General features: G+C 35.6%; 1 protein-coding gene across 1 annotated transcript; it reads left to right on the forward strand.

Annotated features, from left to right (window-relative positions):
- Nucleotides 1-8,234: 8,234 nt before the first annotated feature.
- On the forward strand, nucleotides 8,235-13,121 carry LOC129799068 (zinc finger protein ZFP2-like). The gene is made up of 3 exons (XM_055842676.1): nucleotides 8,235-8,426; nucleotides 8,497-9,969; nucleotides 12,843-13,121. Exons 1-3 carry the CDS (start codon nucleotides 8,334-8,336, stop codon nucleotides 13,023-13,025), a joined length of 1,749 nt encoding a protein of 582 aa, XP_055698651.1. The 5' UTR covers nucleotides 8,235-8,333; the 3' UTR covers nucleotides 13,026-13,121.
- Nucleotides 13,122-13,244: the final 123 nt, after the last annotated feature.

A 13,244-nucleotide genomic window follows, 5' to 3' on the forward strand; every position in this document is an offset into this window, starting at 1 on the left:
TATGGTACTCGATCACACGGAAAATACTCCCAAGAAACTACATATTTTCTATATAATCAACTCACAAATACCAAAAGAAAAAAGTTTTTAGGGGGGAAAAAGTGCCGAAGAAAATTCCCCAAAACATTTTCAATTTCTTATCACTGACTCATTCAATCTTCAAACACAGTCGAGCGATTATCTCTTGGTCACTGGAGAAAAAAAATAAAGAGAAAGAAAGAATCGTCTTTGACTCACCGTCATTTCCCCATCAATGAACCCCCCTGAGGAAGAGTTATGTAGTTGCACAGCTTGAAAGCCTTGCAGAAGTTATTTAAATACACACCGACACGTTTGTGTGACTTAATCCATACACCCCCGGTCGGGTAATTAATTCAAGTTGCTATCAAAAGTTCAGTAATTGGATTTAAAACTGCAAGAGATTAAAGCTTTTGGGTAGCTAATTGCAGAATGTAAACGATGTTGATGGTAATATCAAGTTTAGTAATAACTAAATGGGGATAACTTCCTATAAATTGTTATTTTTTATATACTCTACGATAATTAATTGAAGGAATTTTGACTAATAGGGTGAAGAGGGGCAACTTTGAGTTAGGTAGCTTTGAAATTCGGCTTTCTCACCCATTTTACTACTCGAACTCAAAAAGAGAGCAGTTATATAATCGCTATAATCGTTTTTTTTTCAACTTGTCACCGCTCTGGAGCTTAAACGGTAAGGGCCTCGACAGACCTGAGGATTCGCCGAGAGACGGCTTAGCGTAATTATATTTGAAATAATGATTAAACTACATTTCCATAATTTTCCACTAAGTCGTCTCTCGGCTTAAGTCGTAAATAGGTCTAGGGCATAAGAGATATCGACTTCCAGTCTTCGATGACCCCCACTAAAAAATTTCAAGTTTTTCTCAAAATTGACCTCAGCTTTTTCAATGATTTTCGGATATGTTTTAAAGGTAGTTCAGGTGAACATTTTGTCCAAACATACCTATGACCGGAAACTTCGCCATTTTGAATTATTGAAAGTCAAAGGTCATCCACTTTAGAGGGCCCATTTTTTAACCGAGTTGATTAAATTTAGCTTTCTTGGAAAGGTATTGAAATTCTGAACCCGGCTGTAACGGTCTCTATCGGTGATGAACCAGTTATGTACCGATTTTGAATATTTTTCGATAAAATTCGGTCAGTGCAAGACTTATAAGACAAGTGCACGGATTTTTGACCTGGTTAAGATTTATTCGATTATATTCACATTATATGAGGAAGGGGAAAATCGTCCTCGAAACGTCGTATGCGAATATAGGGTAAAGTGGTACAATTTGGACAGGGCTTTTTTTCTTGATAAATTTAATACTTAGTTTTTATTTGTATATTTTTAATGCTTTGGTTTTATAATTTGGTTCCTTGTGCTTCAAAAAAATTTGTACTGTATTTATCAAGAAAAAAGCCACATAATAAATCTGAGCCAGTTCAAAAATCCGTGCATTTGTCTTATTGAATTTTTTTTCGGAAATTTCTTTTACTTAACCTTAAGGTTGCTCCCGAGCTAGAGGTCAAACGGTACGAGATAGCGACTTCCGGTCTTTTTAAATGATACTGAACCTTACCATGGTATAATCTAGCTCCAGAGAAAAATAGAGGGAAGTGGGGCGAATTTAAACCTGGGGCAGCTTTGAAATAGGTATTTTTCATCTAATTTTAAATTAAATTGAGCCTTATCATGATAATAATTGAGATCAATAAACAGAAGGAGCTAAATAATAGTATGATATGTCTCAGTTCCATTTATACATAGAAGAAAAATCCCTAGTTCAAAGCTGCCCCAATTCAAAGGTGCCCCATTTCTCCATATACGCTAATATTAATAACAATGTAGCCTAAAATCTCATAGCGGAGCTAAACCATCTTTGAAGCGATATATCTAAACATGAATAAGGATTTTTCTATGATACAGGAATGAGATTGTCAGTTGCATTACCTAGGATCTAGGTTTTTCTGGAAATGGAATTTCTAGATATTCTAAACACGGATATAATTGTCCATTCTATCCCTTCTAAGTCATTTGCAATCAATTGAAATAAAGCCCAGTTGATAAAATTTTAACACATTGAATGCCAAAATATTCTTGTGATACTAAACGGATTCGAACCCGGGACACTTGCATTGTGGAACAAGCGCCCTAAGCACTTAATTCATTGGGGCAGAGGTGTGCACGTGTGTGAAACCGAATAAACGTCAAAATATGTCTGTTCAAATACCGTTTTGACAATTGACGTACACGTTTCATTTGGCGTTTGTTCGGTTTTAACCGGCTAATAAGATAAGAAATTAGGGACTTTCAGCCATATGGCTTAAGCCTAGGTCTGAAGCCCGTATTAGGGTATGATGGGGTAATTTAGAATCATGTCTAATTTGGATCTTTGATATTTCCTAAAAGTTTTAGAAGGCAAAAGGAAAGGAAACGCCGAAAAAGTACTATTAATATTATAAAGTCTTGTGTTTCTTTGTGATTTTCTTTTTGTCTTTGACCATCTGAAACAGTGAAAAAATCTCAAAATTCCAAAATAGACATGTTTGACCTAGGTTGGTTCTAGCTCCGCGAAATGAGTTAGCCCTTGCGATACTTAAAAAAAAGTTTCAGCAAATTGGGCAGTATTTTGGTAAACTGTTCAGTAAAAATGAAAATTGACAAGTAATAAATTATTGGAGGAAGAAAAATTAGGAAATTATGAACCATTTTTTAATTTTATTAACATTTTTTGCTTAAAAAAAAACAAAGTGTGTCCAAAGTACATTGATTTCTTTTTGTTATAACTTTTCACGGGTATTGAGTAGAGCATTATAACATCTTTTTTCTTCTAAAATAATTTATAATACTTTTTAAAATGATTAAAAGTATTACATTCCTTTGGGTGATACATAAAGCTTATTGTTTTTAATATCGTCCACAGTATGTGAAATATCCTACAGAAAGTTTTACAAAGACTGTCGCCTTGAAGAAGCTCTTTCAAAGCTTTTTTAAGAGCATCTTGTTCAAATAGTTTACGGGATTTTATTTCTTTCTTACTGTTTAATTTTCATAAGCAAAACAAGTGGACGATATTAGGAACACCCTATCTATACCAAAATTGTAATAAATATTCAATAACTCAAATTATATTCAACATTGAAATAATTTTGAGTAAATAATAAAAATAATAAAAATTCAGGAGGAAAATGCTATTGTTTAAATACTTGAAGATAATTAATTACATTCCTTTTCGTAACAGAAATATATATTGTTTCACTAATTCATCTGAATTAGTAAGGAACAAAATGCTTTGTAATTTTTAAAATCAGTTTTATGGGCTAAGTCAGGCTATTTTTTACTGAATTTTAAATCTTAAGTTATTGAATATATGACACATGTAAATTACATTTACAATTTTGCAGTACTTCATTACCATTATAAATTTAAGATAAGGAGTAAGATAAAGGATTGCGATGTAAATATACATTTACTTACACGAATATCTTAAATCGCGTAATTTAACAACGCTTTTGAGCCCTGTATTGACTAAAATCCAGTCCCAATATTATTACTTTTTACTTTTGGTTCAGCTGATAATTTGTACCGGTAGCAGAAGTGTTAATGAGACTCATTCTCAAAAGTAATTAAATTTCAGAGTGAAGAAAAAAACTCATCTATTTACTAATTAAAATCATCTCATAATCACCAATTCTTGTCCATTTCTTTCCGTATCGTCAATTTTTAATACATATAAACATATTTTGATGTGAATGAATGAATGAATGAATAACTCGCATGTCTCAATTTCTCGAGGTCACTGTCTCACTTTCAGGTGAATTATATAAAACAGTTTTTAGATATTTATTATCATGAAGGTACTATAGCCACAGTAAATTGCTGATAATGGAATAAGAGATCTTTCACCTCGACTTATCTCATTCTTATCTTACTGTTTAGGTTTTTTTTTGCTTATTTGGGCAAATGTTTAGCATTTTGTAAGCGATGGCTGTGTGTAGGACTATTTAATATTCTTCGCAATTTTTTGTGGATTTAAAAAATATTTTATTAGTCATGGTGGGAAGAGACACCTAAGTAAATGTTGTAGAATGCTTCATGAGCAAATGCTTCATGCATTTGCTCATTCTCATTTCACACTCACGTTAGAGGAAGGCGGGGATATATTGGAACGAATTTGATTTTTGATCTTGAATGTTTTCACAAAAAGTTGGGAGTGTCAATTAAACTCAATTTTTTCCAATATAAATATATTGCATTTGTTCATTTTCAATCTACAGAAACAATTTTCTTGCAAAGTTTTTACTAAAATTTATAACTATTCATCTCATTTTTCGAACTCCCATTTATCAGTTTTGCAATCTTCACAGTACATGGTTGCAATTATACTAATTTTTATATTAATTTCTCTAAGTAATAAGATACAAAATGTACAGATAGATAAATGTAATACTAGTGTTTCAATTGGCATATACAAAAATGACAAAAATTGGTTTATAGGAGAAGTGCTTCTAAATTCGGACAGCTACTAATTTTGGACGCTTTGATCACAGGATGGACACTACAATCAAATTGGTTAAACTTATAGAATTTTCTTTTAATATATTTGATAAATAATGTTTTCTGTCTGAATATTTACTCTCTCACTGCTCGAACTCAAAGAGAGATCAGTTATATAATCGCCTTTTTTCAACTTGTCACTGTTCTAGAGCTTAAACTGTAAGAGATATCGACTTCCAGTTTTCGATGACCCCCAATAAAAAACAATATCTCTAGACGTTTTTTCCCCTCCCGACACCCCCTCTATCCCCACAAAAAACATTTTTTTAGGTTTTTCTCAAAATTGGCCCAAGCTTTTTCAATGACTTTTGTATATGTTTTAGAGGTGGTCCAGGCGAACATTTCGTCCAAACATACCTACGACCGGAAAATTTACCATTTTAAATTATTGAAAGTCAAAAGTCAACCACTTTGGATGGTCCTTTTTTCAAGCGATTTGGTTAAATTTGGATTTTTTGGAAAAGTATTGAAATTTCGAACCCGGCTGCATCGGTCTTCATTGATAATGAATTGGTTAAGTAGGGGAAAGTACTCTTCCTTCGAAAGTTCATGCCTTCAAATAATGTGAATTTCTTTTACTTTTCCTAAGAGATTTCCGCATGATTGTCACATAATTTATCAATAATTGATAAGCTAACAAATATTTAATAGAAATGTTCAAGTTTCTTAGGAAAACTTAAAGGAACTTCATATTATTCGAAGGTATGAACGTTCGAAGGGAGATTACTTTCCCCTACTGATTTTTTTTGATTTTCAAATGCCTTTATGAATTATGAATCAATTTGATATCTAGTAAACCAGTACGCAACCAAAAGATCATGCGAAAAACTAATTCACGGTGAGCTCTATCTCGTAAGTTCGAGCATTGTGCAAAGCTGGGACGCTTTGCCATTCCTTCTTAAAAGATATCACAACTAAATTCGTTTGATTTTCATTTGAATCAAAAATTACTTCGTAAAAATTTCAATATGAGCAGTTCATGACTAGAAATAATGATGGAATTTTTCATTTACTTCAGTTTTATTTAGTTGTGGTAAAGTGCTAATAATTTTTTTTCAATTTTTAAATGATATTCTCAAAGATTAATTGAATATTGTGTTAATTCATGTTAAGAGGAATATGTTTATTAGATCTCAAATGAAATATGCTTTGCCAATTAAGTTTTTCGTGTGTAAAATGGACAATTTTACACACGATATTCTGTAGATTATTAATATTTGTGATAATTAGGTTGTATAAAGCCTTAAGAAACAAAGAAGGACCATCTCTACAAACGAGATAAAACACGAAGTTCCTTAGAAGACTTCCAGAAAGACAAGGGAATATATTATTATTAAACTTTTAAGGCTTTGTTAATATCGCCTTCAAGGGAATATAAATACTTGAGTAAATTATATGGAAAGTTTCTTGGCTTCTTAAGACATCTTACGCTTCTGTCTCATAAACAGGAGAACGACTTAGTAAGTTGGGCTCTTAAAATGGACGAAATGTGCATCCTGCTGTCCGAAATTACAGGCAATGTGTCCAAAATTACAGTCATAGTCATGTCTATATTTTTATTAATTTTTACTCATTCAGTGACAAAAAACTTCAATTTCTATTGAAAATATTGCACTCCGAACTTAGGAGATTGGAGCTTATATACACGCACTGTCTCAAATTACAAGCAGTTTCCCTAACCTATATTTCAAGCAAAATTGGAGAACTTTTCTTAACTGTTCGGTCTCTTCTTCCCTTTTCCTTCAATAATATAACTTTATAGAAATGTTCATAGAACAATTTTCCCACACTTTGCCTGCAGTCATAAATTTCTCTCATAGGGGAAGTGCTTATAATTTTGGACAGTCTGCTTATAAGCATCGAAGTTCCAAGTTTGAAGTGCGATATTTTCTATACTAATTGACATTTCTTGTTACTCTCTTTTCAGAAGGGTTGTTTAGAAACTTAGCAAGCTATTTATCGTCTTATTTTTATTAAAATTAGTTTTAATACGTTTAAAAATGAATTGATATGTAGAGGTGACTTTGGCTCTTATTTTGGACAATTTGTTTATTAATTTGTCCAACTTGGCTGTAAATTTGGACAGCTAATTCGCCTCAATAGGATGCCCATTGTTCTTCATTTGATGAACCAATCTTACCAAGTCCTCTTCCTGTTCATGTAAGGGAAACGCAGAATGTCACAAGAAGCCCGGAAACTTTCCATATCATTCATTAAAGTGAGTTGACTTCGGTGCTCCAAGTACGTGCGGATTCGCTCATTCCCTGACCTTTCCGGGAGCCTTTCAAGGCATTTCTCGCTACATCTCTTTCGTAGAGATGATGCTCCTTTGTTTCTCCAGGCATTTACCCAACCTATTCATCACAAAAGCTAAAACTTCACGAAATTTCGTGAGAAAAACACCTGTCCAAAATAAGAATCATCACCTCACTGGTGAATGTCTTAAAAAATTTCCCATTTTTCACACGAAAAATATAATTCACAAGGCAAATCTCACCTCAGGTCAAATGTACAAATCATCAGTAACGTGAATCAACACAATATTCAATGAATATTCAATAATATCACTCAAAAACAGCGAACAAACTTTGTTAGTACTTCACCAAAACTAAATAAGACTGAAGTAAGCCACGAAGTTCTGTCATATTTCTCGTAAGCAATTGCTCACACTGAATTTTCAACAAAGCAATTTCAACTCAAATCATATTCAAAATTTAACGTATTTAGTGTCTAAATCTTCCAAAAAGAACAAATATTTAGATAGAATTCATTTTTCATCAAATATTGGAAAAAAATCCATCATTTTAATCAATTTATTTTTAGTGTCCAATTTTACCCTCAAAGTGTTCAAATTTAGAAACTGTCCAAAATTATGAGCACTTACCCTACTGTGCCTAAAATTTGGTAAAACTAATTTACAATCAATATTTCAACAAAAAAAATGATTACAGGTACATAATCGGTTTATACCCTATCGAAAAAAAATTGAAAAAATTAGACTTGATGATGATTCTAGAAACTTCAAGTAAATGAAAACTTTCTCAAAATGCTTGATAAATATTCTCATAAAAGTCTTATCAAAGCCTTGATCTTGAAAAATCGATAAAACGAATAATTTCGGGTCATTGGCATGTGTAGTTAAACAATCTGCCTAGACATTTTTTAAAACAAATTTAAAAATTATAGAATTTCTGGATGTAGGTACTTTGTATTATTATTTAGATTTTAATCGAGGTTCCATTTTTTATTTTTTGTTTTTATTTTTTATTTTAAATTATTAAATTAGAGGTTATGAGAACCAGTGTCTCTCTGTTGCTCGCCATTTAAGGGTAATTTAGATAAACGTTGATGGCAACAGAAAATTTTAAGAACTGCTGTTGCATCTTATTCGATCGATTATTCGATAAACTTTTATATTTGTAATTAAATATTAAATATTTCGATTAATTCCACAGAAAATGTTGCTAAAAAGAATTTACTAAATAGAATTATTAAAACGATAAAGCCAGAACAGTGATTACGAACCACAACTAAGATTATTTAATTTATTGAATTCAGTTCCTGTTCTTTGGAACCCCACCCTCCTCTATTCGAATATTTATTTTCCCGCCAATATGTTTCGTTGTTCGAAATTGCTTGATGCATATGCTTCATATATATTTTTGACAGTAGTGCACATGCTCAATGAACGTGAAAAATCAAAACAAAGTGCTATTAAGAGAGATTTTTACTATTTTTATATACTTTTCCTATGAAAAACATGTCTGCATTGCTAAATTCTTCAAATAATGTGACAAGTGCAATGGATTTTGACAAATTGTGTCGCTCTTGTATGGGGCAAAAGGTAAGAAAGTGCTTAAAATTTAGCTTTGGACATATACAGCATGGACTGCTATGACGTTTATTGTTTACAGGTGGAAATGAAGACAATCTTTGGGTCCTGCCTCGATGATATGCTGCGGACAGTGTCCTGCGTGGAAGTTGAAAGAGGTGATGGCCTTCCGGACAAGATGTGCATACAATGTGTACTACAGGTCAGTAGGGCTTTCACCTTCAAGCAACAGTGTCAAAAGGCTGATGCCACATTCCGGCTGTATTTGACAAAACAAGTTCCGGAAGAATGTCCGGAAAGCCCCAAAAATACTCAGGAAGAAGTTCCTGAGGAACTTCCAGCAGAAGTACCCCAAGTAATTGAATGTCTGCAAAAAGACAATCTTCCGGAAATTCCGGAAGACAATTCACAATCCCAGGAAGTCATTGCGGAGGAGAGTGTCTACTTCGATGACACTTTGGGCACTTCTGAAGACATTCCCTTTGAGAATCTTCAAATTCAGGACACTGGGATTGAATTATCCAAAGTTGAAATTCTTCCAGAAGTTTGTTGCTCCCCTTGTGATGATGTTCTGGCCACGGTGAAGGACTTAAAAGTCTACGAAACGAAGATTTATCATCCTTGCAATATCTGTGGATCTACATTTGCCTCTCCGGAAGAGCTGTGCGTGCATTCGGAGGAGGTTCACCGGGAAGTCCAGGTGACAGGTGTTCAGGAACCGGAGAATCACTTTGAGTGTCGAGAATGTCATAAAAAATTCGCAGATAGCAAAATTCTTCGACGTCATAGCAAGACTCATCTGATTGTCAAGCCCCATGTCTGTTTGACTTGTGGGAAGACCTTTGCTGAGAGCTGCAACCTGACCAAGCATAAGAAAAAGCATACTGGGGAGCTGAGGAATGTTGTGGGGAAGCCAAATTTGTGTTCGGTTTGTGGAAAGAGATTCAAGTGGGCCAGTTCACTGTCTAAACACATGAAGCATCATACGAAACATAAGATCCTGACATGTCCCTACTGTCCCAAGTACTACGTCGAAGCTAGGTCCCTGAGTATCCATCTCCGGACCCATACGGGAGAGAGGCCATTTGTCTGTGAAGTCTGCAATAAAAGTTTCACGCAGATGTGCAATCTTACGAAGCACATGAGGGTCCACACGGGAGAGAGACCGTTCATGTGTCCGATTTGTGGACGGGGCTTCAAGCAAAGCGGCTACGTGGGGATCCATCTGAGGACGCACACAGGAGAGAAACCGTACGTTTGCTCGGACTGCGGTAGATCATTCGCCGGATCCAATACTCTGGCCATCCATCGAAGGAGCCATACTGGAGAACGACCCTATGCTTGCTCGATTTGTCCAAAACGCTTCGCCAGACAGGAAACCGCAGTCATCCATCAGAGGATCCACACTGGAGAGAAACCACACGTCTGCCAACTCTGCGGAAGAGGATTCAACAGTTCGGGACATCTCTATGGACATATGAGATCTCACAACTCCAACAAACCCTACGAATGCGACGTCTGCAAGAAGAGATTCAAGAGCAGCAGCAGCCTGAACGTAAGGAAGCTAAGCAATCAAATTAGTAACAGGAGTAACAGGATGCTTAAGAAGCAATCCGGTAAACCACTAAAAGCAATGCATGCTTTTAGTGATACTTTCCTTCAGTGGAAACTCTCTCCCTCCTGTGAAACCTCTGAGGAGGGGTCCGAGAGACCTGGTCCCTTAGGAACGTGACCGGTAAATAGAAAAATGACCTCCAGTAGAGAGATGTCCAAGGTTTTTCTGTTGTGAATTACCCGTAATGCTTGTTGCATATCGGTATGATCCACACGAGCATAACGTGCATCGTGAGGCTAGATACTCGCTCATTGCTCTACCAGTCACTCAGTACATGACGAACGTCAATAAGGTAGTAGTAGTAGGTAGTAAGGTCTGGGGATTACCGTAAAATATCTAGATAGATGGCGCTATCAGGAGACAGGGGAACATGTTGGGTAGGCTTGGTAAGGCCTGAGGCAGCAGTCTGTCTATTACATTCGAACGATTCGAACCATTGTGGTCTGGTCAGGTAGTGACACGAGTAGTATAGCTACTGCGTCACGAGAGCTTCGCCAGTTCACATCGTTTGTGCCTCTACAAAGGGGATTTTCGTGATTCCGGGAGTCCGGGAATGAATTGGGGTCCTTCAATTCTAGGCTTATCGTGAACTTAAGCCTCGATTTCTCTGATTTTGAATAGCAATTTACTTTTTCGAGGCTCAGTGTTGAATGTTCGTAGCAATTGTGCCGAGGTCAGGTTGCTAGGTCATCGTCCGGCCTTCTCAAGAAGGACCTGATCCCGTTTTCGTAAGTTCTACTGCGGTCGGTTTCCCAAACTTCCGTTGCGTATGGTTGCGTATCTGAATATACCGAGACCTACCAGGTGCTTAGTCCGCTTGGTGTGGAACATCTCAATTGAGGGGAAAAGGCTGTACGTTACGCATTCGCCCTTCCTTATCTTAAATCCCTTGAACAATAGGAGTAAGTCTAATGTCATTAAAATCGGTCAGTCGTAGGTTAAGGGAATTTTTAGCCACTGAGGAAGACGCGGTGAAGCGTCGAAAGCTTTAATGGTAAAGAATTTTGTGTTTTCCTGTCCTGAAAGGATTGCACCCCCTGACGCATGCGGAGGGAGTTCATCTCCTTGACCTTCTTATACGAATTGCCGTCAGTAATCTACTGAAAAAAACAGTTAAGGGAATCATTTACTTAATTAGGTAGCTGCAATGTCTCCTTAAGGAACTGGGCCTTTCACACTGATCTCCTAGAGTCCTGACGACACTCCGTCTGTTCGTTCCAGGAACGTCTTGCTTTTACGGGGAGGGGTTGTTAGGCTCTTGCTTAATCTTCTCTAGAAGGACCAGGGCCCTTGTTGATTAACCTCAGGTTGCTGACTTGCCACTGGGGTTGGTTACCCAATCTACTATCACTCACTTGAGTGTACTGGGGCCTATCAGGCATCTAGCCCGCTTTATGGGGAACCTAGGAATTGCGGGGAGGAAACTATGTAAGAATGACTAGTTTATCATTATTTGTAAGGAAAGGGGTGCCTTAAAGCATTTAACCGCCACGCCTTTTAGTATTCAGCTAGGTTCTCTGAGAGGTTCTAGCTAGTCCGTACATTCCTCCTCACTAACTTTTTATACCGGACTGATTTTCTCGGCTTTCTAACCCGTAGACACGTTAACGAGTGTTCCAGCAGGAATAACATCACATAGACCTTGGAAACGGTCCGGAAATTGATCTTAATAGTAACTTTTATACATCCGGGATTTTCACAAACGTGTATTATAGGTTTAAATTAGAATTCCAAATTATACGTTAGGACTTTGATGCAATTCTACAGTACTTTAAAGATTTCTTTAGTTCTGAGAGAGTTGTTCGAAGTTACATTTGGTTTATCCGGAATTCCGCGTTGCCCGAAACCTTGCGTTATCTTTTTCCGAACCACAACATATCCAGCGAACGAATTTCAGTAAAACTCACTTTATTGTAATTCTTAGTGGTCAAATATGATACTTTTACAGAGAAAGAATTTTTTCCTCCTCTGGGAAATTGGAAAACTCATGGGGACTCTCGTCCCCAAAAGAACGCAAAGAATACAAACTTCAATTTTCCCAAAGCCAATATTATCGATTTTGTATCGATAACCTTACATTTGACCTCTAGATTTTGGGGACGAGAGTACTCATAAAGTTTGAACAAGTTTTTTGAAAATTTAAGGAAAAATTGTTTTTCGAATTTATGTAATCTGTAATTGTTAGTTATCATACTTATTGGCCCTGAGAGGATTTTCCTTATTCGGGTCTAGAAATATTAAAATAGTCACAATATCTGCAAGGAAGCAGAAAATCGAAAATTAACGATTTTTGACCAAAAATATCTTAGTTCAGGACATCTTTATAGTTTGTAATTATTCACAAGAATCGAATTTTTATCGATTCTAAATAGTCCAAAAAAATTCTTTTTTCAATGGGTACCCGGAGTCCCAAAGGAGACGAAAGAGTTATCCGGAATACGGAATTTTAGCCTATCGAACATTCAGAAGTAGCATCCTCATTTTCAGCGCTGATCGCTAAGTCGATTCTTGTATCTATTTTGGGATTTACAATAATGACATGTCACTTCATATTTTTCTATTATTTTCGATATTTTTCCGAAAATCATTTTCACTAAGAAAAATCTATGCAAAGTACATGACATTAAGAGGGATCAGTTTAAAGAAAAAACTGGAAAAAACATCTATTTTTTGTTAATCAAAAACGAAAAATAGATTTAGTGTCCAAAAATTGGCGTTCCGAATTTTGAAACCGAATCTAGGCTTAGAAAAATTTTTTTGAATATTTTGAAATAACCTCGAAATTCACATTAATGTCAATCCTTGCCTTTCAGGTCCACATCAGAAGCCATACGGGAGAAAAGCCCTATTCTTGTAATGTTTGCAAGAAGAGTTTTTCACAGCAATCAACTTTGTCTACTCATCAACTCACTCATCTTAATACAGGAACTTTTATCGTTACGGAGAATCAAATTCTAGAACCCAAGCCAGATGAAAATACTGTTCTAAGGGAATAAAAAGGGTTAAAAGCTTCCAAGAGCTCTTGAAAGTAAAATAAAATTCTCAAGTATTGTGAATTAATTGGGATTAATAAAGTTTTATTGAAATTTTTATTCGGTTTGTTTTCCTATTAAACTTTTAAGAGAGTTTATCCACGACAAACACCTTCGAATCTCTTAATATTACTCTCTTAAGGAGATTAAGAGTCTCTTATGGTGTTTCGTTAACCCATTAGC

This window comes from Phlebotomus papatasi, chromosome 1 (assembly GCF_024763615.1).
Source record: "Phlebotomus papatasi isolate M1 chromosome 1, Ppap_2.1, whole genome shotgun sequence".
In the NCBI taxonomy this organism is placed as follows: Eukaryota; Metazoa; Arthropoda; class Insecta; order Diptera; family Psychodidae; genus Phlebotomus; species Phlebotomus papatasi.

Coding starts and splice junctions, on each gene's coding strand:
- LOC129799068 (XM_055842676.1), top strand. CDS start 8,334: ATGAAAAACATGTCTGCATTGCTAAATTCTTCAAATAATGTGACAAGT. Junction 8,427..8,496: donor GCTCTTGTATGGGGCAAAAG/GTAAGAAAGTGC, acceptor TATTGTTTACAG/GTGGAAATGAAGACAATCTT. Junction 9,970..12,842: donor AGAGCAGCAGCAGCCTGAAC/GTAAGGAAGCTA, acceptor CTTGCCTTTCAG/GTCCACATCAGAAGCCATAC.